We start from the raw sequence: 25,126 nt of genomic DNA on the forward strand, positions 1-25,126 counted from the left end.
ATGAAACCTTTTTAATTAAATTCTATGTAGACCTGAATTATCTAGATGAGTAATGTAATATAACCTATTTGAAGCACAAGAAAAATGTAAAATGAAAAACATATTTTTCTAAACTGGTACTGTGATACTTGGCTCTGATACAAGTAGAGCTTTTTTATGAAACTGCGTAATACTTAAGGCAATGCATTTAGTTTTAAAATGATGTTCAGGAACATTTTAAAATGTTTCAAGAAAATTGGAAATAACACAAATTTCAGTTTAAAAAAAAAGAAGAATTTGCAGAGAGTTTTTACAGTTCTGAAAACAGCTGATAGTGGTGTTGTGATTCAGTGGAGTCTAAAGGAATTTGGGAAACACTGAAATCCTTAAGGCTGCTTTGAAACTTCCAGTACTAGCATGTTATTACTTTCAGAAATAACCAGTTCTATGCGTGGAAATCAGGAAAAAAGCTTTGAATAGCTTATTCTTTCTATATCTTCTTTTTACAAAAAAATATTATTTTGGCTATTGGTCTTTTTAACTTGTGTTTAACTTTACTAAAATAGTGTTTCACGTCAAGTCAAGCTGCCAGGAAGCAAAATTAATGGCCAGTTAATACTGGAAGAATGATCCCACTGGCTCCAAGTTCAGGCATGTCTCATGAAGCAGTATACATGCTGTGGTAAACCTAACAATTTTATCTGAACTGGATACATTGAAAATGGATTTTTCAGCAAGATATTGAAGTACAAAATGTCTACAGTAGTGATGATTTTTAGGAGACTGTTCAGATAAAGAAATTTGATTTGCCTGCAAGTATGATACCCATGCCTCCTCCCCTACTAGAATTAGGTATTTGCCACTTAATTTTTGTACTTGTCACCATACAAAGTTATATATACAACCTGTGTGTCGCAAATGAAAGGACTGACTTGTCTTTCCAAGCTTTATTACCGTTGCTTTATCTGAATAGATGGTTTCTGCAGTGTTCTGTCACATGACTAATCCAAGTGACCCCTGGCTCTTTAGAAGGCTATTTGAGCATTGTAAACCGATATAAAAGTTTCCTTTGCTAGTACATGTCTTCAGATGCTTTAGGTTGATAACTTGTCAAACTAGAATGACACCTAATCCTAGATTTTAGTTTTTCAGAGTGTTTTCTAATTATTTTTTCCTTGGGGCTCTCCCATAGAGCAGCAAGTAACCAAAATTATTAAATAAATAGTTCCCAGCTATCATCCTAACAGGATGCTGAATACTGTACAGTTCTGGAAGCACTTTAGTGGTGTGCTTTCTCGGCTGAACTGGTAGCAGGAGGAAATAGCCATCTACTAGTAAAAATTATGCTCCTAAATTTGTCTCAGTTATAAGCTATAAGAGCTGGGTTAAAATTAACATTTGGGAGAACTGAATCATTAATGGGCAATTAGTTTGGGGTCAGAAGCCAGATTTTTTTCAGCTTTTCTTCAGCCAGTCTGAAAAAGATTGGTTTGTGTGTTTGGAAAAGAAGCGTTCGAGACTGTCAAGATACTGAAACAATCAGAAAACAAACTTGAGGGAGGAACGGGGATGAAAATTTAAAAAATGTTTTCCTTCTAAACGCTGCTCATTCACAGTTCTCAAAATTTATTATGAAGCAGTTCATGGGCTTGACGATATTTTTTCCTTCCTTTGCTGTTAATACTGTGATCCTTTCAGGAGGACTGTGACTGTGGAACAGCTCTATTTTCATTATACGTTGGATGTTTAATGGTTTAAGGTATTCAATGTAGGTTTCTGATTACTGCTTTTGTCACTGAGAGAACGTTCTTAAGCTGGAATACCAAAAAGTAGTTTCCAAAAGATTCTACAGAATCAGTTGTAGCAGCCCTTTTGATGTCTTCTATGCAAAAAGTGTGACAGGTATGTCACCTTTTTGAGTCTTGTTCTCTGGCCTTGAAAATGCATACTTGCTAGTGCTTCTTTCTGCCTCTGCTCAGTAACACGTGGCCTTTCAGGATTGTTTACAAACAAGAGAGTGGGTCTATGACTATAAGACAAAAACACTGTCCCCAAACATGAAAGCATTTCTCTTCATAACAGTATGATTTTTGTGTCATAATTTGGAAGTATTAATGAGGCTGTTTACATCTCTTAAGCAGTCATATAGCAGCCATAAAAACTTGTGCTTATAAAGCCTAAGTGTTCAAACTTTCTTTTATGTTTCTCTAAGAAACACTGGATTTCTTTCCGTAAGTACTTAAACCTAATAATTTTTTAAAATTAATTTTATCCTGGAATAAATGTGTGCCCTTATCTTTTTGACTTCTGAACTGAATAAACAGGCTGTTATGCAGAAGGTCATTATAGATAAACCTAACTTGAGCAAACTTTGAAGGAATAAGAATCTAAATTATAACTATTTTTTTTTCTCCACAAGAAACTTTACATTTTGAGGATACTGTGAAAATATTAATGACTCCTCACTGCATCATTAGTCATGTATTTATATTTTTATATACTGAAATAAGTGCTATATGAGGCCTACTGATGAAGAGAAGCTGAGATGGACAGAAGTTTGTGACCTTTCTAAGAAGCCGAAAAATCAGCTTCTTTCAATGACCGTTAGAGTAATTTGTTGGCCTCGTTATTAAAAATTCATGCTTTCCCATATGAATTTGTCTGCAGCTTTTGGACAGTAATGATGGTTGTGGTCGTCTTCACTAGATTAAAGTGGAGAAGGGGAGAAGACAAAATACAATGTGAGACTTTGACACTGCTCCAGTTTTCTCTGCGTTAGTACCTCTAATTATGTGTGCTGGTGAGCTTAGTTAAAATCAGTGCAGTGAAATAATGTGATTTTTAGTTAGACCTGCTGAAAGAGCGCATTACTTTTTCAATGTGCCTGTGACTTTAACACTGGCTTGCTTTGCTAAGTACATATTGAAACAATCATTTTATTTTTCTGACCTTTTTTTTTTAACTTTGATTTGACAAAGCTAGTACTATTTTGGAACAACTCAAATTTAACTAGAAATCTAACATACAGCTATTTATATCAGTTATGCAGTTCCACATTTAGAAATACGCAGTGACAAAAAAAACCCTAACAACTGCATTATAAGAGAAATTCAAGTGTGCCTACATCTTTCTGGTTCGTGAGCTACTTATGACTTGGACATTTTTATTGCAATTATAGCTAAGTACCGCTGTAGCAAAGCGGAAGTATTTCATCATTTTGGAGCCAAAAAGATATCAGAGATTGACTGTGGTCTCAGGTTCACTTTTTCTCTGTGTAATATCTGAAATTTTACTTTTCCTTTGTTATCAGAAAGCATATATAAGCTTCAAGTCTGTCTTTGTATCATATAGTCAAAATGTCATTTTTTCTTAGTTCTTTCTGTTCTGGATCAAGACACGTTAAAATGGTGACATCATTCTGCAGGTTTCATTTGCCAGCTTGAATCCTAGTAAACATGAATCAAAAATTTTTAACTAGACAGTAAGATAATAAAATATTTTTTGTACCACACTATCTACAAAGATTTGAAGGAGAGGAGGAATGCAGAACTTGTTCTTTTTTAAGGATGGAAGAAGACTCCATGGATAGTAATGAGGGGAAAAATGCAGTTTGTTTTTAAACTGGAAATTAAATAGTCTGTGGAAACATAATATAGTTCTGTTAATGTCACTGAGACCAGATGATATTTCTGAATTGTTGGCACTTTTTCAAGTCTATTCTTTAATGTGGTGAAATGAACTTTGAAATAAATAAAATAATCTACTGCACCTGATAGATTGCTGATTTAAAAAAAAAAAAAAAAAAGCCAGTCTCCCAACCAAACTTCTCATTTCTCTGTGATCCAGCTGTGCTGTTGCCACTGTTCTGATTTCCTTGTAGATAAGGAAGTTACTTGGTTAATGAAGTTGTCCCCCACTGTGTATCTTCATGTTGAAGTGGAGCAGACATTTTTAGATTGTGAGAGATGCTAATTGTAATAACTATCTGAAAGCTAGATGAAATAATTAATTAGAATAATGAACTCTGAAATCGGATATGCTTATTCCTTTAGGCACTGCAGATGTGTACTGTGCACTTGGGACCAAAAAAAACTCACTTTTAATTCTCCAGTTCGTGAATTCTTCCTTCTTCAAGAAAAACAAGTATTTACTGTAGGATCAAATAGAACTATTTCACACTGGAAGGAAGAACACTCACCAAGCTATGCAATAATCTGATCCTTTTATACTATAATTTGTGGAGGAACTCTAGCAGATTAGAACCTGTAAAAGCAATAAGGCAGCTCAGTGTGGCTAACAGATATTTGTTTTAGAAGATCTTTGGATAGAGGGATAATATGATGTATCTGTCATAAGTCTTCATGACATTGTCTACAAATTTCGTAAACATTAAGAAGTTAACCCCCGGAAAGTACTTTTTTTTTTTTTTTTTTTTTTAAGAATTTTAGCTAGCTTGGTGTATTTTTGTGGGTTTTGCGGCAAGGCTTGCAACATGTTTATATTTAGTTACTGGAATAATAAAACATCCATCTGGTGGTCCCCTCAGTATTAATTTTCTTGCTATTATGAGCTCTGTCTTAATACTCACCAAAACCAGGAAATCCCAGGAAATTATTTTTGAGGCTATTTTTATTTCTGATTCACTTTTACCAGGATTGTACTATTAGTATTATGAATGTAGTAAGTTAGATAATCAAGCTGCTTATGGCTTATGTTTGGCAAGCTGAGAAGGAAATACGTAGCATTCAGGACTTCACTAGTCATACTGAAACAAATAACAGCATGTAACCAGGTAACTCAAAATACAGTAAGGCACAGAGATTGAGGTCAGACATGCTAGGATGAAATTGGGGTGCTTATGATGTGTGTATGCACTAGCAGAGAACCATTCTACTGAATATGAACCTACTGGCAAGGGGAAAAATACTTGTTCTTGGTATTTTTTAATGACTTGGAATTAAATTTATGAAATTTCAGCTAAATCATAGGAAAAATCTCAGAGCAGCCTATGCTTATTTTTTTAGAAGTAAAGCAGTGTGTTAAGGTGATACTTTGGAGTCACAGCAGTTAAGGCGTGAAGTGGTTCGTGTGCCTGTGGCGCGCCACTAGAGGGGCCTCTGGGATTCCTTCGCATGCCGGGGTTAGTTGCACGGAACTCCACACTTCCTCCTTTGTCAAGAGTGAGAATTCATTAGAGACAAAAGCTAGAAGTATAGCAAAGCTGGAACTATAACTGAACTTAAAATGTATATACATGTCAGAGCTCTGCAGTTCAATTACAGGTGCACGATACAACGACCGCTCTCACGCCTTACAGGCCACCCTTCCAATACAGTTTACCCTGAATTCTCCTCAGCCTGCTGTTGACATCAGGGGCGTCCCCACTGGGTCCTCGCATTCGCAGGCCCGCTGACCATGGGTCCAAGTCCACAACAAACTTATGTGGCTTACTCTCTTTTATACCCAGGCAGAACAATGCCAACCCACAGGTATACCGAGGCTGCACAGCTCTAGGCAATAGCAGTGTGCACATCTCCAGGTAACTCCTGCTCAGCCCGCAGCGCTGCTCCCTTGGTGACAATGCGCCCATTAGCAGGTCGTTCTGAGGGGAATGGCCCCACAGCCCGGAGATGTTTATGGTGTGGGTCTGCCCTGTCACTTCCCCTTTGTCTGCCCTTGTCAACGATGGGGTCGTTGCGGCGTGTGCCCCCAGGCTGCAGCAATCCCACAGGGTGGTGGCTCTGGCCATGGTGCACCCCCGGTTGGTTAACTCTTGGGGAGCCCCCCAGAGCAAAGCCCTCTTCTAAGGGCTGCACCACCCGGAGTCACACGCTTGCCTTTGTGGCACCTGTCAGTGACCATACAGATGTGTCTTTTGTCTGAGGCCCTTGTAAGGCACAACAGCATGATGTCCAGGCATGTTTACATAATATGCGTTCAAAAAGTTGTTTCACAACTGTGTACTGCATTTAATAATATTTTATTTCTATATTGTTCAGATAGTAAGTTTAAATTACTTATCTAGAAAAGCCATTGGGAGTATGGGAGCTTTTGCTTCATTAGTACTAATGAAAGATAAACAGGATTTTAAAGCGTGTCTAGGTAATGATATATACATAATTTCTCTCCAGGCTGCTGCTAGCTGCCCTGTGCTTGATTGGCTTGCACTGAAAACTGACACTGAGCAAAAAAATGGAGAACGTTTTGCATTAGTAGTAGGATAATAGGGGGAAACTGCATATCCATCTTGATAGCAGGGACTAATAGCCTCTCTACATCTCAAAATTGCATTTTTGGGAACATCTTGTCTTTTACTCCTTTACCTCCCCTCACCCCCTTTTTTCTTGGTGGGTGGCAAAAGAGATGGGAATCCTGCATATCTGTTCCTGGAAGGGTAGTGAGTGAACATCTACTTTGTATTAGTACTAAGGGAAGACTCTGGTAATACTTCTCTTTCATTGGAAATGGGTTCATCTTTTAACCAATAAAATGGTCATCCACATCAACTATACTTTTCCATAAGAAGCGCAATTAACAGTGCCGTGGTTCCCCAAGAAGTGATGTGTTCCCTGTCCCAGAGGGAGTGTAGGAGGCGCGTGAGGGTCCCACGTCAACGTTTGCTGTGCTAGTTCAGAGTTGCGTCATGCTGATTAGCCAGCTGGATATTGCTGATTGAAATGAGGTCACTCATGTTTTGTGGAAAAACTCTCACTTCCTGAAGAGTAAACAGGAGGCCTGGGAAAAATAAATTAATATGGCAAACACTGATATAAACTAGATTAATTTGACAAACAACTCTGTTAGCAATGTTATGATAAAGTTCTCACTTTTACCAAAAGGTATGACTTCAAGAAACTTGTCCTACCCATTCCCTGGGGAGGTCTGATACAGATTTGTACAATCTGATCCAGCTTCCCTTCATTAAGGCTTCTTGAATTATATTCCATTTGGTTTCTCTTTCTCATTAACTTCTTCCCCCTCCCCGCCTCCAAAAAAATTAGGCAGCCTTCACATGCTCATTTTGCTGTTATTTTATGTCTTCAGGAAACTTGACTAAAAACAACCTCTAGTTTTATGGAAGGGAAGGCCTGTGTTATCGAGTCTTTCATTCGACCGGAAGACTTGCACCCTGCTTCCCCCGTGCCTCCCCATGGTGTATATATGTATTCTTAGCAGTCCCTGTGCTATTTAGAAAGAAAGAGGTCAGAGGAAATTAAAAAGCAGAAGACTCTCCTGTAAGTCAGGCACAAATATAAAGGGGAAAATTTGCTCTGCGTAGTGTCGCATGTTGGTCCCTGCGGTAAGGTTCACACTCTCCATCTCTTTCCTTCTCCCCCATCAATTGGTCGTTTGTCAAATACTACAGAAGGATGACAGAGAGATTGAGATTAGTGGGACAGCTGGGTATAGGGCAGCAGAGAAATTTGGAGGTATTACTGGGGTTTTCTTTGCATTTGCTGCACATTGGGCAAATTGGAGTTAGTGGCTGAATCCAGTCTGCAAGCCAGAGATTTCTCATTTTTCTTCTAAAGAATATCATTTTTCTTTCATTGCGTTAGTTACTATAAGCTTGTTCTCCTTTTAGAAGGATCTTGTTATCTAATATTTTACTTGACCTGAAAGTACATTTAGCATTGAATCATGTTCATAAAAGTATAAAGAATATTGTAAATACCATTCTTCAGTTGTAACTGAAAACTGAAAAACTGTTTGCTGTTTCATTTCGTGAACTTTGTCATAACTGCCTACTTCTCGGCCAGTCTGATGTCATGAGTATTCAGTGAAGATAGGCTGGGCTAGCCTGGGAAGTGTAATGTAAATAAAGGTTTCTTGGTGGTGGCTGTCCAAGATGTTTCATCCTGATGAAGCTGGGTGTTGTTAGTTGCAGAGTTTACATTAACTAGTTTTGGCTCTAGTTTCTCTAGTTTTGTGCTGTTTCTAGCTCTTACTGAAGTTGTGCTGTGATTAGCTAGCTATCTGCTTTTCTCCTATTGGTTTGCACTATTATAAAATGCCACGAGATTGTGCCATGGGATACTCTAAATGGAAGTACAATTGCTTGGGTCTCCAGGTGAAAGAGGAAGGGAAGATCTGTTAAATATCTTCTGAGGTTATAAGGTGAGCCCTTGGGACAGGCAGAGTTAATAATGGCTATAATGGTAGTACAATAACATAACATTAATGGAAATAACTAATTGTGGCAATAATGTTATCTCGAGTATATCACAGTAACCCATGAGCCCCTTAACCCAACTTAAGTTAGTAGGAGCTTTCTATGTATTGCATAGATCCGCATAAGATGAGAACAGATTATCATGAGAACAGTAGACTTGATATTAAAAATTGGTAGGAGATTTTGCCCAGCTCTTTGTACTGAAAGTTGTTTCTGAATCTTTCTTTTTTAATGACTTCAAACTTCTTTCTGAGACTTATTTTTCATCTAAATTTATTCCTAGCAAGATGAAGTCAATTTAGTTTCATGGTTTCATGTTCCTTAGCTAAAATACCTTTTCCACTTTATTCATTAGAAAGTAGTCTGAGAGTAGTAGTCTTTTTCATCTGAATTTTATTCTGTGAAGGGAACTGTGAAAAAAATTTTTCTGTTCCCGATTGTCCCGTCCCTCATGCAGTTTGAACATCAGTGATGAGCATGGTCAGCAGTAGTTCAGATGAAGGCTTGTACAATAATATTATTTTGTGTGTTGCCATATAAGGCACCTCTTTGCCTCATATAATTGTATTATTTTAACCACTATTTTCTAACTAGCGCAGAAAAGTTTTTCCTCTATGCCAGTTTGAAACATTTTTTCAGTGAGTGTTTCACAGAGTGTTACTGTAGTGACTGTGCAGAAACTATATAGAATAAAATTGGGCTTACTGTTTTTAGTTTTGGAGGCTGCAAGTTGTTTTCCGGTCTAGGATAAAAGTTAGGGTTTGTATCAAGTGAACTAGTTCACGTGCTAATACCACGTTAGTAGAATTTTCTAATCAGACTATAGAGAGACTTGAGAAGCCAAATGCAGAGATTGTGTGTTCCGGCTGGGATTTTAACTCAGTATGCTTAGAGGACACATGGAGTAGCTTGTCAGCATAACAAAAGATCTGCAGATAATTCCTAAATAGTTTAATTGACCTGAATGTCAGATGTCCTTTCTATACTGTACTTTTCAGAATATGAACATTATGCTTAGCATCAAATCTCATCTCTTGCAGTATGATTTCGGTAGATGCACTATTTTACAGTAATGTAATCTTGAACGTAATAAAGACCTTGACATCAATATCACTTATTTGACCATTTCAGCTTGAATGAAAATTTAAAGGCTTTTTTGTAAAGGTATAAAAATCCAAAAAGTAATCAGCAGCCGTATTTGTTGTGGAATTGACTCTGACAAGCAGGAGGTGTTTTTTTTATGTCCTAAATACCAAATAGATCCACAGATGCTTGACAAAAACGGCGCTTCTTTAATGCAAAAGCTGAGTGTGCTGAAACAAAGATAGAAAACATTCCATCAGCAGATGAAGATGATGAGCCAGCATGTTCCTTAGTAGACCAGAGATTCAAAAACAGTGAAATATGTTTCATGTTGAATGAGCTTAATTTGCACAGTAACTTAAACTTTAAATATAGTCAGGTCTACTTCAGCCACCAATGAAACCATTAGTTTTGTTTGTCAGATGTGACATTGTTTAGCAGCGACACAAGTTGGTGACGTGGAAGCTGCTTTGAAATGGTCCATTGCCAGTTTATGTGGAAGAGGTCAAAAATACTCGAGCTGTTTTTCTTTTTTTTTTTTTGTGAATCAACAGAAAAAAATGAGTATATTACCTCTGTTCTCTGCATACAGATTTGCATCTGTTGTTGAATTTTTATCTCTTCATGCTCTGGACGAAACTGAGGATAGTGTTCCTTGAAGGCTACATCTGTGCTTTATTTTGTCTTCTACATCCATTTTTAAACCTGGATGATTTTTTCCATCCACCACTTCTTTGTTAATGGAGAACGTAATTAAGTTATTCCACAAATCAACCGGAGGGTTTTGTAGCCAGAAAGGGCACTGAAAACCTCGAAAAAGGGCACTGAAAACCTAGTACTTATGTAGTACATAAAATATAACTAGTTCAGAAAAAAGGCATTGCTGACACAGTTCCCATATAAGTAGAAGATAAAGGGACTGAACACAAAGCAATTTGGTTTTGTACTCCTTGCTGGTACTGGGGTGTACGTTTAGTGCTGAGAGGTACTATACAGCATAGTTCCTGGAATGATACAGGCCTTCCTTGACATAATCCAAACTACCTCAGATCTGGTGTAAAAAGACAGACATCGGGTCCTCTGGATACAGGACTTTTTTGCCCATAAGTGGTTGTAGAGCGGTAGAGAATAAAGCAACTGTGACCTGTCCTCCTTCTTCAGAGCATATTTGTGTAACTGGTGGCACAGAAGTATTTGTTCAAAAAGTATTTATGTGGACATTAAAGGGTATTGCGTTTCTGCATTGTCAGTGAGGCTCAATTACCTCACGTAGTCCATTCTAGTAGTAGAAATACATGTAAGTCAACTCTACAAAACAAGCCAAACTAATACTTTGCAATGGTTTTTGTTTGTTTCCTCAGTTTTGAAGAAGGATTTGTTCTCAGATTTCAATGTTGAATATTAACACTTTGAGAATCTTGAGTTTTTTATTAGAAAGCAGAGAAAGACTAGTACTTTAGTTTAGCTATTCCAAAGAAGCCATAGCTAAGGAGTAAAACAACAGCTAAGACAGGAGATTGTGTTTGTTCTGAGAGTCATGTAGTGAATAGCGTGGCTCCTGACCTTTGATCAGATAAACATTATTGGAGATTAAGTGGATCAATGGTGGCATATGACATATTTCAAGTATCTGCACTGAAAGATTTATATTTATATCTGATTATAGTGGATTACTACCTGTGGATATGAAATGTCAAATCTACTATGCATATTTAGGCCTTCTCAAATACCTGTTCAGTGAAATACAACGTTGTTGTTTTATGTGCGCTAAGGGGTTTTAAGGTGAGTGTGGAGAGGGAAGGGAAAAAAAAAGAAAATGCTTTTAAGGAAATTAGCCATTGAACGTGAATAGGATGTAAGATTCCTGAATTCCAACACGTGGCTCAGATCCTCATCCTGAATACCCTTACACATATTTGGTTTATAATGTATCCAGTAATAACTGAACTGGAATTTATAATTATGTATATGTCTGTTCTGCTTTAGGGGCTGACTAAAACTCTTTACTTTTAGGTTAAAAATTGAAAGAGATGATCTATGAATAGGGAAAATGAAATGCATCCAGTCAACTTTGCTTAGTTAGGTCTTAATCTCCAAGATGCTTTTTTTCCCAAGAGTCACCATGAAATAAAATACTATATCTTTCTATTATTGCATGTGATCATAAAATGGGTTTTTTATTTGAGGCAGTTGTTTCAATAGTCTATTACCTGTCTGTGGAGATATTATTTTTCTTCTTTGTTTACATGCTGGCAACCAAATAAGTCAGTTCTTTTTTTTTAAAATAGAGGAATTACATAATATGCGCAAGAGGTTTTCAAGTTTGAGGGAATACTCAGCTGGTAATCACATCAACTGCAAGTCATACATTTTCTACTTCAATAAAAGAATGCACTTTTCTGCTGCAGTTGATTTAATTGCTGCATTAAATGTTGGTATTAAATGTACAATTGCATACTTGTGTAGCTTAATTTCCTTACACCCTGCAAAGTCTTATCCTGTGTTTTCAGAAGCATCTTACACATTTTTGACTGTTGCCATAACCTAAGAAATAAAATCATTTCCATTGATTTGTTTCTAGGGAGCCAAATTTAGGGTTATGCATGCATTCTTTCAGATAACTGAAGTATTTCTAGGATTATCTTTTTGAATATCATCAGAATTTGTCGTCTTGAACCGTTTCTTTGCTCAGACTTGTATTAGCATATGTATTTGTTATGATCAAAACCAGTGTTAATTCCCATAACTTGAACTCAAAATCAGTATTGGTTCTGGTTTAAACTCTTAAAAGCAATTACAGAATTTAGTAGTGACTTAAGGTATGTGATACTTAAAAGTACAGGACTGAACAGCTTGCAGGAAACACATATATAGTAATTAATGGTTTCCCCAACATCCAGCACTAATCCTTACATCGTTCTTCCTCATGCTCCCTCTCAGCTCTGTTCCAATGCTACTTTGACTATCTTTTGATGCGATTCACCTCAGAGTTGATATCTCTGTAGGGCCTAAATTTTCTTGTGTTCATAACTTAATTTCATATCTTTACTTACATAGCTTCTGTTTTCTGTAATAGTTTAGGACTAGGTAAAATATAATGGAAACCAAGAGGATAACTTTAGATTTGTTGAAAAGTTGATATTCCCCAGTATAACTGACCATGTGTAACCGGGACCTCAGATTTGCCTCACGTTCCTGAAAAGGGTGCTGTCTCTGAGACTATTACTGAAGTTTGATTTCTCCTTTCTTAAAAGTATTATGAAGTTGAAGCATTAGCATTATATCAAGACAATAGGCAATCCATTTCTCTCTCCATATTGATGGCCTACCGTACAAGGAGTACTTTGACTTCAACCTGATTAATGCTGCTATTATACTAGTTTAAAAATTAATATCAAGAGGTCAGTTTTAGGCCCATTTTCTTACTCTCTTTGAAATAGCTACACCGTTTAAATCCATGTGCTGTTATTTCTTCTTATGATCAGGTAGCAGGTAAAGGCACGAAGTGCAAAGGCATCTTTCCTTTCACTCTTAATCTTGCATCTCTCTCGTCTCCTGTTTGCTCCCTGTATTTGTTTTTCTCCTGTGAAACCTTGGATCAGCTTCTATTAATGTATACCAAGACTCCTCTTCTTTGAAAACCTACTTATATTAAAACACTTCATGGAACTGATAACTCTCTGTTAGATTAATGATCATCAGATGAATAACATCTGTGTTCAATATTGTATTATACTGAATTCTCATATGACTCCGGGTTTAGAGGTCTGGGGTTTGGAATAAATCTATTAGTGTCTGTGCCTCTATATACACTGATATTTCTCTAAAGTAAGTACACGTATCCCCATTTTCTTTTGGTTTCTCTCAATCTCCAGTGTTAGTTTTTGTAACTTCATTATCGTTCTTCCACTTGACCCCTTAGGCTGGTGTTGTCTGCCTTTATCATTTATTCTGCAGCCTTGGTTGAGCTCAGCCTTTCATTGAGAGAGAGAGGCTCCACTATGTCAGTAGTACTTCTCCTGCTCTCATATTTCAGCTTTTTGTGACTTCCTGTTCCTCCAGTGTTCTCTGGTCTCCTTTACTCACCTTTTTTTCCTTAGTATATACTGATTTCTTTATTCTTTACTTTATCTCCTCATAAAAGGTCTGTTCTAATGGTCTTCTGTGTTGATTCACCCTAAATATTTTTTCTTTTCACAGTCAGAAAGAAATCCATGATATCCATAAAATGAATACTCTGTTCCTTCAGTTCTGTCTCCCTTCTATTTAAACAACTCTGCTCTTAATGGTACAGCGTGAAAAGTCAATTGCCTACATGCTCATACTTTAGAGGTAGGGGAAGTGATAATTAAACTTGGAATTTGCCTTATCTGGAATGTGGTAATATTTAGGTTACTCATTTTCAGGAAAGATTAAGTAAAATTGAAAGGATCCAGAGAAGAATAAGTAGGATGAGTGAAGTGAGGAGTCACTCAAATGGAGAGTTAACTAAATCAGTTTGTTTAGTATAACAGTCTGAAGGTTTGAGGAATATATTTTTTTACTAGAAAAGCGTAAGAAAGGTAAATGCGGAAAAAGAAAAGTTTAAACCAAAGGCCAGTGCTGACAAATAAGAAAAAAGATATCAACAAAGTAGTGAATCACTTGAAGATGGATGTTAAAAAAGCAATCTTAACAACCAGAGGAGTAGATCTCTAAAATAGCCTTCCTGTAAGAACAACAGGAGCAAAAAGAGGAGTGATCAAAAAAATGGTTTAATGTCTGGCAACAGGCCAGACTCTGATCTAACCCTGAGAATGTGCTTTATTTAGTCACGCTCTCCCGATCCATCTGTATGAAAGTTTTGCATTATTGGATCTTTCTTCAGTTGGACCGTGTTCTCTGCATTCCATTGCTGGGCTAGTTCTATAATTGCCTTTACATCTATACATTCAGTTGTTTATGAGGAAACCCTCCTTGTCTTCCAATTTCCTCTTAAGGTTTGCCAGCTGATTATCCTTGGTCCCTTTTGGTTCATTTGCCAGATACCATCACAGAACGGCCGAGTTTGGAAGGGACCTCTGGAGATCATCTAGTCCAACCTCCCTGCTCAAGCAGGGTCACCTAGAGCATATTGCCCAGGATCACATCCAGACGGGTTTTGAATATCTCCAGCGAAGGAGACTCCACCACCTCTCTGGGCAACCTGTTCCAATGCTCTGTCACCCTCACAGTGAAGAAGTTTTTCCTCAGGTTCAGATGGAACTTCCTGTGGTTCAGTTTCTGCCCGTTGCCTCTTGTCCTGTTGCTGGGCACCACGGAGAAGAGGCTGGCCTCATCCTCTTGACACTCCCCCTTCAGATACTTGTACACATTGATGAGATCGCCTCTCAATCTTCTCTTCTCCAGGCTGAACAGGCCCAGCTCTTGCAGTCTTTCTTCAGAGGAGAGGTGCTCCAGCCCTCTAATCATATCTTTGTAGCCTCTTCAGTACTGCTGTATCTCTCTTGTACTGGGGAGCCCAGAACTGAACACAGCACTCCTGATGCAACCTCACCAGGCCCCTAAGTAGAGGGGGAAGATCACCTCCCTCCACCTGCTGGCAACACTCTTCCTAATGCACCCCAGCATCCCATTGGCTTTCTTGGCCACAAGGGCACACTGCTGGCTCATGGTCAACTTGTTGTCCACCAGCACTCCCAGGTCTTTCTCTGCAGAGCTGCTTTCCAGCAGGTCAGCCCCCAACCTTTACTGGTGCCTGGGGTTATTCCTCCCCGGGTGCAGGACCCTGCACTTGCCTTTGTTGAACTTCAGGAGGTTCCTCTCTGCCCAGCTCTCCAGCCTGTTCAGGTCTCTCTGAAGGGCAGCACAGCTTTCTGGTGTGTCAGCCACTCGCCCCAGTTTAGTCTCATCAGCCAACTTGCTGAGGGTGCACCCTGTCCCTTCCTCCAGGTCATGGATGAATACATTGAGCAAGACTGGACCGAGTATTGACCCCGGGGGACACCGCTAGCTACAGGCTGCCAACTAGACTTTGCGCCGCTGATCACAACCATCTGAGTGCTGCCATGCAGCCAGTTCTCAATCCACCTCACTGTTCACTCATCCAGCCCACACTTCCTGAGTTTGCCTAGGAGGATGTGATGGGAGACAGTGTCAAAAGCCTTGCTGAAGTCCAGGGAGACATCCACTGTTCTGCCCTCATCTACCCAGCCAGTCGTTCCATCATAGAAGGTATCAGATTGGTTAAGCATCATTTCCCTTTGGTGAATCCATGCAGGTACCTCATTACTACCTCTGTTCCAGATCTGTCTCTGTCTAACTCTGGTGCTGCTTTGTTAATGTTTAGGTTGAGTTATTAATTAGCTATCCAAGTAGTTTTTAATATAATCTGAAACTACCTGTTGCTGATTGGTGCAGACCATGTGTGATCTTCAAGTTTAATTTCTTCAGAAGTTTTCACCTTCTAAGCAACATGCAATAGATTGTCCTATAGATTTTTTCCTGAATACCAGTTCAGAGAGCCGTTTCATTCAATCTGCACTTTGTCCATGCTGTTGTACTCTTATGATTCAATTATTTGAACATCCTTCTCTCAGACCTTTGCAAATTCAATATTCCTTTACTCTCATCTAGGTTCTGCTCTTCTTTCAAAGTTAATTTCCTGTCCCATCACTTTGCCCATATCATCCTCCATCACATTCCTCCACTGACTCTCCCTTTTCGATTGATTCAGGACGTTTAGCTACTCACTTCCCCTTTTTTAAGGCCCTCTGAAGCCTATCACCTTATAGCTATTATCATCTCTCATTCAGTGGCTGATTACAGCTTCCACCACTGACTAGGTTTTCAAATGTACACCATTATGTTTTCTCATTATTTAATAAGTATTATATTTGCAAAATAATCTAGGTAGAGCTAGAGCATCTAGAGATTTCTTGAGGATTTTGGTTTTGGCACAATAATATACCTAGAGAACAAATTAAGTGTGAAATTTGTCTTGTAGGCTAGTAATATTAAAGTTCATCATCTAAATCTAAGCTAGCACATTCTAATAAAAGAAGTCACCTGAAAAGGGCAATTCATCCCAGTCATCTATCTTAGGATAAGATGAACTACCCTTAAAGTGCCTTTTTTTTCTTCTTTGATTATAAAGGAAGCATAGAGTGATTAGACATTTAAAAGTTATCGGATGAATTCTATCCTAAAAGACTAGACTTTCTAGTTTACGTAGAAAAGTTGTATTGAAATGGCTGCAAATATGTTTCATAACCACTGTAGCTTGTTGTCTCATCCATTACCAAGTTTGCTGCAAGAATATCATAAGCAATCCTTTTTTTTCCCCCACATCTAACCTTCAGATCCAGTGTAGGCAAATGGACCTCCATCCTACCTTTCAGGGAACCGTTACTTATCTCTTCATGTCCAAGAAACACATTGCGAACAATGGCATCGGTCTTAACCTTAGGGTTAAATGTTTATCATGGAGTCTCATTCACCTTAAAAGCAACCTTTCTTAATGCAAACTACATCCTTTTGCAGGAACTAGCTGTGAACCTAAAACATAGTCTCTTCTGCCCTGAACTCTAACAGAAGCCTTAATCATAACTGAGTGAGGCTGAATGAATTGAGACCACAAAACATTCAACCTGCAGCCAGCAGGAATCTCTTCATTGTCATGTGGATCTTACCGGACCTCACAACTGTTGAGAGCACTCACCAAAAAAACCATCACTGGGTACGTTTGCAGTAGAAAGCCTTTTTTTTTTTTTTTTTTTTCCCTTTTCTCTATGTTCTCTCTATATAGAAAGCCATTTTCATGATCAACAGCACTACCAAATCTATTTCTATACTAGATAAAAATTATTTTTTTGGTCATAAGACACTTTGGGTAGCAGTGTTACAGAACAGTTCAACTCGTATGACTTTTTTTTAATCTGAAAGAAAGTTATCTGCATGCTTTCTTGTGATCTTATTCATAGCAGAAGAATCTCTGTCTTAGAGATAAATTATGTGCAGATGTGAGAAGAGTTACAGTAAACGTAGCTCTTAAATATCTACCATGTTGCATCTTAACTCTCGTTCCACTATTAACTTAAACTTCAACTAAATTCAGAGGCTCATACCTTGCTCATAATAAAGCGTTTCCTCCTTTACATCTATCCTAGCCTCATAGGATTTGTAGGATATAGTAAAAAAACTTTTTTGTATCCTCTTCTGTAGAAATCTAATTGTTATTGTAAACTCAGATTTAGCTCTAGTTTGCTTAATATTAAGACTGATCAAAACCACTTACAGCTGTGGCCTTTAGAGCATGAAATAATAAATTTAGCTCTTAGTAAGTGGCATCCTGAACCATACCCAAACCTCTCAGGTTAAGTTTATCTTTGAGTTCAAAGGGAGCTGAAAAAACTCCTTGCCGGTTCCAGCTATCATCTCATTCTTGTAAGTATTATAGATTGAACTTAGTGGTTTACCTCCTACCTCAGAATTAACCATGAGCTATTTGTCTGTCTCCAAGCCTCATCATAGCCCAATGCTCCTGGATTCTTCAAGTTAACATTTTAGATCTTTAGTTCCTACTGTCCTGAGCCTTAACGCTACTCCAAAGCCTTTTGCTGTCATTAGTGGTGACCCTGATGCCCTGAGAATTTAATACATGCTATTTCCTTTGCCCTTACCCTGTCTCCAACGTTACAATGCGTGGTATGCTGGATTCAGCAGAAGATGTATCTCTTTAATTTTTGCACAGGAACTACAAAAAACTATCTGAAGTATAGCTTGGGAAGCTTAAAGTCTCAAAATATGAAGAAGGGAGTAGTATTAATCACTGTGAGAACTTGACCTATTCAAACCCCTGTGAACAGTGAATGTAGAGGCTGCATAACTGTATTTGCTACCTGGATCCTCTACCCAAATTCTAATTCCACCCTTAAAACTAACTTTGTCGGTAATGCAGAATCTCATATCCACCTCAAAATGAATCATAACTCGTATGTTGTTTTTACTCCCTCCTGCACCTGGCCTGCAAGGATCCAACAGTAGCTCTTTTAATTAATCTCTGGATCTAGCCCTATAGCTTGATAAGCGCAGCAAATCTAGAAATATCGATACACCATTTACTCTTGCCATTTACGGTGGGCCTTGTCTCAGCCTTGATATTGCTTGTCCACCAGTGAATCTTTCTCCTCATCCTCAGCCTGTACTTTCTTTAACTGCTATCCTATTCTTAACCCTAACAGTAGTCTAATCACTCTGTCTGTCTGAGGGTAATTAAACTGATTTGTTTAGGCAAAAAAAAAAAAAAATCCAGCCTAGCTTCTCGTGGAACTGGTAGTGAGCTTGGCTCTTTATTGCTTATTTGAATTCCTGCCTCTAGCCTCACTTTATCTTCACATCCTATACTTGCCAACCTTCTATAACCTTTTATTAGACCAGTAGTTAAATTCTTTAATTACAAGTATGAATTGAGACTAAACAAGAACTGTCATAGGGAAAAACTGCTCAGTTCGCATAATTTAAACCAAAATCAGGATTGAAGTGGTTTATTAATTCATTAGTGACAGATAATTAGTTGTTAATCTGTGAACGAAACATTCAGGATCAATGTCAGTATTACAGCGAATCAACTGCAACATTAAACACTAACACAATGTTAATAAACATCTACAACTTTCTAAACGCTCTTCTATAACTCTCCCTCCCCCCCAAAAAAAGTTTTAGTTGTATGCATGCGTATACACATGCATGCACACACAAGCATGAAGTGTTATGTGCACAAAGTGTTATGCCACGCACATCCCCTCTCACAGGCAGTATGGGTTACGAGCACATACCACCTAGTCTGGAAGTGTGAGTTCCCCTACTTGCACACACCTCCTATTGGAGATTGTGGATATTGCAGGTCTGTGTGTGCCTGTAAGGCTCCCTATGACCTGCTGATTCCAGCAAGAAAGCTACCTACAGGATCACAAATGCACATCGTAGTGGGGGTCGCTACTTGTTGCACGCTGTGCTGTCAGTTCCCTGGCTGGGTGCAATCTACTCACAGTGTCAAAGGGGGAGGCTGCTCTATCTGACTTAGAAAACAGCTGTGATCACAGAATCACCGAATGGTTGAAGTTGGAAGGGATCTCTAGAGATCATCTAGTCCAGCCAATGCTTCTCAAGCAGGCTCATCTACAGCAGGCTGCCCAGGACCCTGTCCAGATGACTTTTGAATAGCTCCAAGGATGGAGACTCCACAAGCCCTCTGGGCAACCTGTGCCAGTGCTCAGTCGCCCTCACAGGAAAGAAGTTTTTCCTCATGTTCAGACACTGCGTATGTTTCAGTTTGTGCCCATTGCGTCTCGTCCTGTCACTGGGCACCACGGAGAAGAGTCTGGCCCCATCCTCTTGACACTATCCCTTCAGATCCTTATACATGTTGATAAGATCCCCTTCTCCAGGCTGAACAGGCCCAGCTCTCTTAGCCTTTCTTCATATGAGAGATGCTCCAGTCCCCTAATCATCTTCATGACCCTTTACTGTACTCGCTCCAGGAGCTTCACAACTCTCTTGTACTGGGGAGCCCAGCACTGGACACAAGCACTCCAGATGTGGCCTTCCCAGGGGTAAGGGCAAGCATCATCTCCCTTGCTCTTCCTAATGCACCCCAGCATCCCATTGGCTTTCTTGGCCACAAGGGCACACTGCTGGCTCATGGTCAACTTGTTGTCCACCAGCACTCCCAGGTCTTTCTCTGCAGAGCTGCTTTCCAGCAGGTCAGCCCCCAACCTTTACTGGTGCCTGGGGTTATTCCTCCCCGGGTGCAGGACCCTGCACTTGCCTTTGTTGAACTTCAGGAGGTTCCTCTCTGCCCAGCTCTCCAGCCTGTCCAGGTCCCTCTGAAGGGCAGCACAGCCTTCTGGTGTGTCAGCCACTCGCCCCAGTTTAGTCTCATCAGCCAACTTGCTGAGGGTGCACCCTGTCCCTTCCTCCAGGTCATGGATGAATACATTGAGCAAGACTGGACCGAGTATTGACCCCGGGGGACACCGCTAGCTACAGGCTGCCAACTAGACTTTGCGCCGCTGATCACAACCCTAATGATGCCAGTGGGGTGACTTCTGGCAGTGTAAAACAGGGATTTGATTGCTGCTGTTTCCACCCTAAACTCTCTTCCCTGTTAAAAATTTCCGTTCTTCTTTTATATCTTTTCAAAATGTTTCCATCTTTGTTTTAAAAATCTCTTTGAAGTTTCTCTGTTGCTGTTGAATCTGGATAATGGTCGTCTTCAACTTTTAACACGTTCATTTGGGTACTGATCATCTTCTGTCATCTTTTAACATGATAGTTTTGGGCAAACACCCTTCAGACAGTTTTGTGTGTTCAATCCATGCTCATGCTCACTGTCTGCACTCACATTCTCATTTTAGCAAGTGTTGTCCAGGCCATTTGCTAAGGGTATCTATGCAGGTACCCCCACAAAAACCTTCTGTAAACTCTTCATCATTGCTGGCACAATTATCATTTTTTACTCAGAGATTTGCAGGACCCAGTAGTTAACCTAGGTTTTCACTCCACTTTGAGTTCTTTCCTAAACTCTAATTCTAAACTCAATACCAGTCCTATCCTAAGAAAAGCCTACTGTCCCATAGCAGGGAAAGAACTAAGGTTTTTGTCTGCCCAGTGTTAGCTACAGCTCTCATCCTAAACCTGTGAGAGTTACTCAGGCTTCCAATCTCTGTGAACACTATGCGAGTGACAATGAACCTTTTTAATATTTGATATATTTACTCTTAAAAGAATAGGTGTTTTTGTCTGTCTAGAGCTGTTAGATGTTTTCCATCATTTGGTCTGTTTGCTGATTTTCTCACATTTCTCCTGCACAAACTGGGTTCATACGGTCGTTTAGTTTTCTAGGATGCCTTTTAGCCAATGAGAACTCTATGGCAGCTTTCTGTAAGCTGACACTTTTTGGTGAAGGTTTTATGCACTATGTACAACTTCTGTCATCTCTAATGCTGGAGATTCATCTAACTTTAAAATTGCATGTGGCAGTTAATAATATTCCAGTCACTTATTTCTACTTTTTTACAAAATACAAAGAAAGCAGAACTTAACATATTGAACATGTTGCTTATTCAGATTGATTTTTAAGTAACAAAAACTTTAGCCATGTATTCTAAAGGTGGAACACAAATTTTGAGGAAGTGCAGGGTAGAAAGAGCATTGAGTTTCAGGGAAAAATAAATCTCTTGGACAATCACTTTTGTGTATGTTGCATTACAAGCTAAAAGAAGTAATGTTGCAACCTTTCAGCTTCAAAAGAAGCCAGACCTACAGCCCATTTATGAAAGCAGAGATTTAACAGAAATTGCATAAGATACTGACAGTCCACAACAGGATTACCCTATCAGTCATCAGTGCCCTTGGTCAGATGGCGTGTCTATGGTGACAAGTGAGTCACAGGTCTCCTTTTCTGCGAGATCCTTAATATGGGTCAGATGAGCCCAAAAACAGCACAGTAGTTTTTCTTACTTTGCTTACAGCTTCTGCCATATAGCTGGACACATGCTAGTTCCACAGAGATCCTGGTAGGTCTCTAATTGCTGACAATTATCTAATTTTGCTAAGTAAATGTGTAGCAATCTTGCCACTAACCTCAAGCACATGAAATTCATTTCAATTTTATTTTTGTTTCCCAATGGACAAAAGCAGCACTTCATAGTTTTTGCATCATTTCTATGCAAGTTCTTCAACACTGGACATTCAATATTTAAAGGATATACATCCTTGCCAGTAAAACAAGTTTGGGACCCACAGCAGTACTACAACTCTTCTGTTTTGCAACTTGTTTTTGATTTTCAAAAGCCTAATAAAACTGAACCCAAAGTGACAGGCATAAAATGCCTATTCTTCTTTACAAAGCACTCTTGGAATCAAGTTATGGGTTTACAGATATTTTATCGTGGTATAAATTAGAATGTGAAATTAGTGGCTACGTTTACTTGTATTATAAACAGTGTGAGGGCATGGGCCGAAGCGTTAGAACTCGATATGGCTAAATTATTAGAGAGTTGCTCTAATAACTCTCATCTAGCACTTTTCCAGATGATTTATGGGTGCAGTTTGCAAGTCATTCCAGACTACAGACCAATAGGTAGTTTGGATGTGGCTCTGCTGTCTGAATGGTGAGAGTTTGCTACTACATATGTGACTAGTCTGTGCCCACTGACCTCAAAGTCAAAAAAAGGCTCTGACACTGCTCAGACTATTAGTATGAATGTATCCAGTGTATCTGTTCTATAGCAACTTACTGGTGAATACTTTTATTCTGTGATAAGTATTCTGTAATTAAAGATAGTTTTCTCTGTCTTTCATTTACTAGGGGGCTGGTACCACAGCTCTAATTTCACTCTAGTTAATGCTACATCAAGTCATTAATCTGTAGCTGTAGTCTTTAGCGAAACATTAAAAGCATTATAGTATGTAAAGATGAATAAAAGTGAAAGGATATAGTGGTCAGAGCAGTTAGTTAACCAGCATACTCCATTCCCATGTCCCATGTTGAATGGGAACATTCAATATGTGTGCTGGCTGCTGCACTAATAGATCTCCATCCAAAATTTCTATATTTCTGTTGGCCACTGTATTTGTAGAAGTGTGCTGTGTGTATGTTCAGATCTCATTAATTAAGGATTTTCTTCAATATAATTCGTTTTTATTCCAGTGTGCATACTCATAAATCTCAATGATCTCAGTAAGATCATATCATATGCTGTATGTAGCACTGTAGCACCATCTTGTGTGAGCTGCAAATGTGGTTTCAAGATATGCATTCAGCAGTCTTCATGTGTGTCTATAAAAATTTTGTTTAAAACAAATATTTTAAATTTTGGCAGTAATCTCCAAAGGGTTGTTATAATTCTGATAAAGTCGTGCTTTCTAATCTATAGTATATCACATCTAACATGATACAGTATAATATGTATCCACCCCACTTTATGTGCAACTGAAATGAGGAAACAAAAAGATGAAATAGCTTCCCCTCATACGGTGTATGGCAGATCTCAGAAAGGTACATTCAAGATACCTCTTTGTTAGGATGATCTAATAAATGTGCGGCATGGGATATGTATTTTATCTGGTTTGTGCTAGTAAAGCACAGAGATTAGAGTCTTGATGAGAAATACATTGAAACTATAGTATGGGAAAGAGCTGCTAGGCAACATTAAAAAGTAGTTACTATGAAATAGGTTAAAGAGTAATAAAGTTGGAAAATGCTTTGAAATGATAGGTAGCAAACAGTGCAAGGACTCAAATCAGTATTCATGAACACAGTTGTGGTGCTTTGAGCTTTCTACATGTCTGGAAGGACATATGATCCTCTGAAAGAGGAGCAAAATATGGGAAGGCAAATGCATGAAAAATCTTGTTCATATGACAGAGCAAACAATAACCGGAGATGTGTTTGTGGTGCATCAGTTGCACTCCTGCATTTTCATATCTCGCAAGTACTTCTCTTGTTTCATCTTTTCATGGTTTGATTTGTGTCTAGCTTCTCTTCATTTTCCTTCCTACTTCTTTTTTGCCAATTTCAATATACTCAACAATTTATGTAAGAGGAATTATAGTATTACTCTTAATTCATGTTCAGCCATGGAGGAGGTAAGTGCTGCTTAATGCCATTGCTATGCATCCAGTTTACTAAAGCTGTGGTGACAGTTCTATTAAGCTCAGTTAAAAGAGACTTTGACAGTTAACTTTCCTTATTAACACTTTATCTTTTCTTTATGTCATCAATTATTTGGTATGCAAAACATACCAAAATCCTAGGAACTAAAAACACTATGAAAAGGAAATGAAAGTGCTGTGAATATTTTGTATCTTACAATCCTTAAGGTCACTGACTTAAGGTCAGTAATTTTTTTTTTTATTTATTTATTTCATTTCAGGTAATTCTTGGAGCAGTCCAGTAGAAGTGACAGCACTTTATTCGTTTGAAGGACAACAGCCAGGTGACTTATCTTTCAAAGCTGGAGACAAAATCACAGTCACAACCAAAACGAATTCACAGTTTGATTGGTGGGAAGGAACAATAGGAGGACAAACTGGCATCTTTCCAGCCAATTATGTTGCCATAAGTAAACTAAATGACTAAATTTATGTAAAGAAAGTGTTGAACCAATAGTATACTTACACATAAACTTTCCAGATTTATCGAAATGAGATTCCTGATCAAGACTATTCCAACATAAAACTGAAGTACATTAAATGACCTTACCTTTACCCGAAACTTATTTCTTAAATAGACAGTAGATGATGATAAATTTATGATGAAGTTCTATTTTTGAATAGGTTGCCCTAAAAAAATTACTCCAATTTGTGTCTAGTTTCAATTCTCTCTTGCTCTATGGATTTGGGGAAAAAATTACAAACAGTTTAAAACTAGACATGCGGGGGAAGTACTGGTTTCTATTAGATTATAATGTATGGTCTCTTTCTGTAATAAACTCACATTGATATCAAACTGTCTCTGAGTTTGAATATTCTACTTTTGCTAAATGGGCAGATTTTTTTTTTTCACAGCTATGGGAGAAGAAATTACCTTCATACTTGGTTTTAAAAATCACTTTAAGCATTATTATTTCTTAGTAGATACTTTAGGTCTGGTCCCCAAAGTTTTTCTGTGTCAGGCATACAAAGACTTTTTTTTTAAAAAACAACTCTGTAGCAGTTGAGCAGTTGAGCTTCTTTAATAGCTTGTCTTATATTGCCCTCTGCCTTGAAGAATTTAAGCACTTCTGAAAATTTGTTTAATCAAATGCATGATCAATACATGCCAGAAAATATATAGGCTTATGATGTCCCTTGGTTCCTATAAGAATTTGTTCTACAGCCAGGAAGCAAGCCTGAGAAAACTGCCTC

General features: G+C 38.4%; 1 protein-coding gene across 1 annotated transcript in view; it reads left to right on the forward strand.

Moving 5' to 3' along the window:
* The window catches only part of SH3YL1 (SH3 and SYLF domain containing 1), a 51,182-nt gene extending 26,454 nt beyond the window's left edge, over positions 1-24,728 (forward strand). The window contains exon 10 of the mRNA XM_068937279.1: positions 24,154-24,728. Coding sequence (XP_068793380.1) covers positions 24,154-24,359 — 206 coding nt within the window. The 3' untranslated portion in view covers positions 24,360-24,728. The remainder of the gene's footprint in view (positions 1-24,153) is intronic.
* Positions 24,729-25,126: the final 398 nt, after the last annotated feature.

This window comes from Struthio camelus, chromosome 3, assembly GCF_040807025.1.
Source record: "Struthio camelus isolate bStrCam1 chromosome 3, bStrCam1.hap1, whole genome shotgun sequence".
Taxonomy (NCBI): Eukaryota; Metazoa; Chordata; class Aves; order Struthioniformes; family Struthionidae; genus Struthio; species Struthio camelus.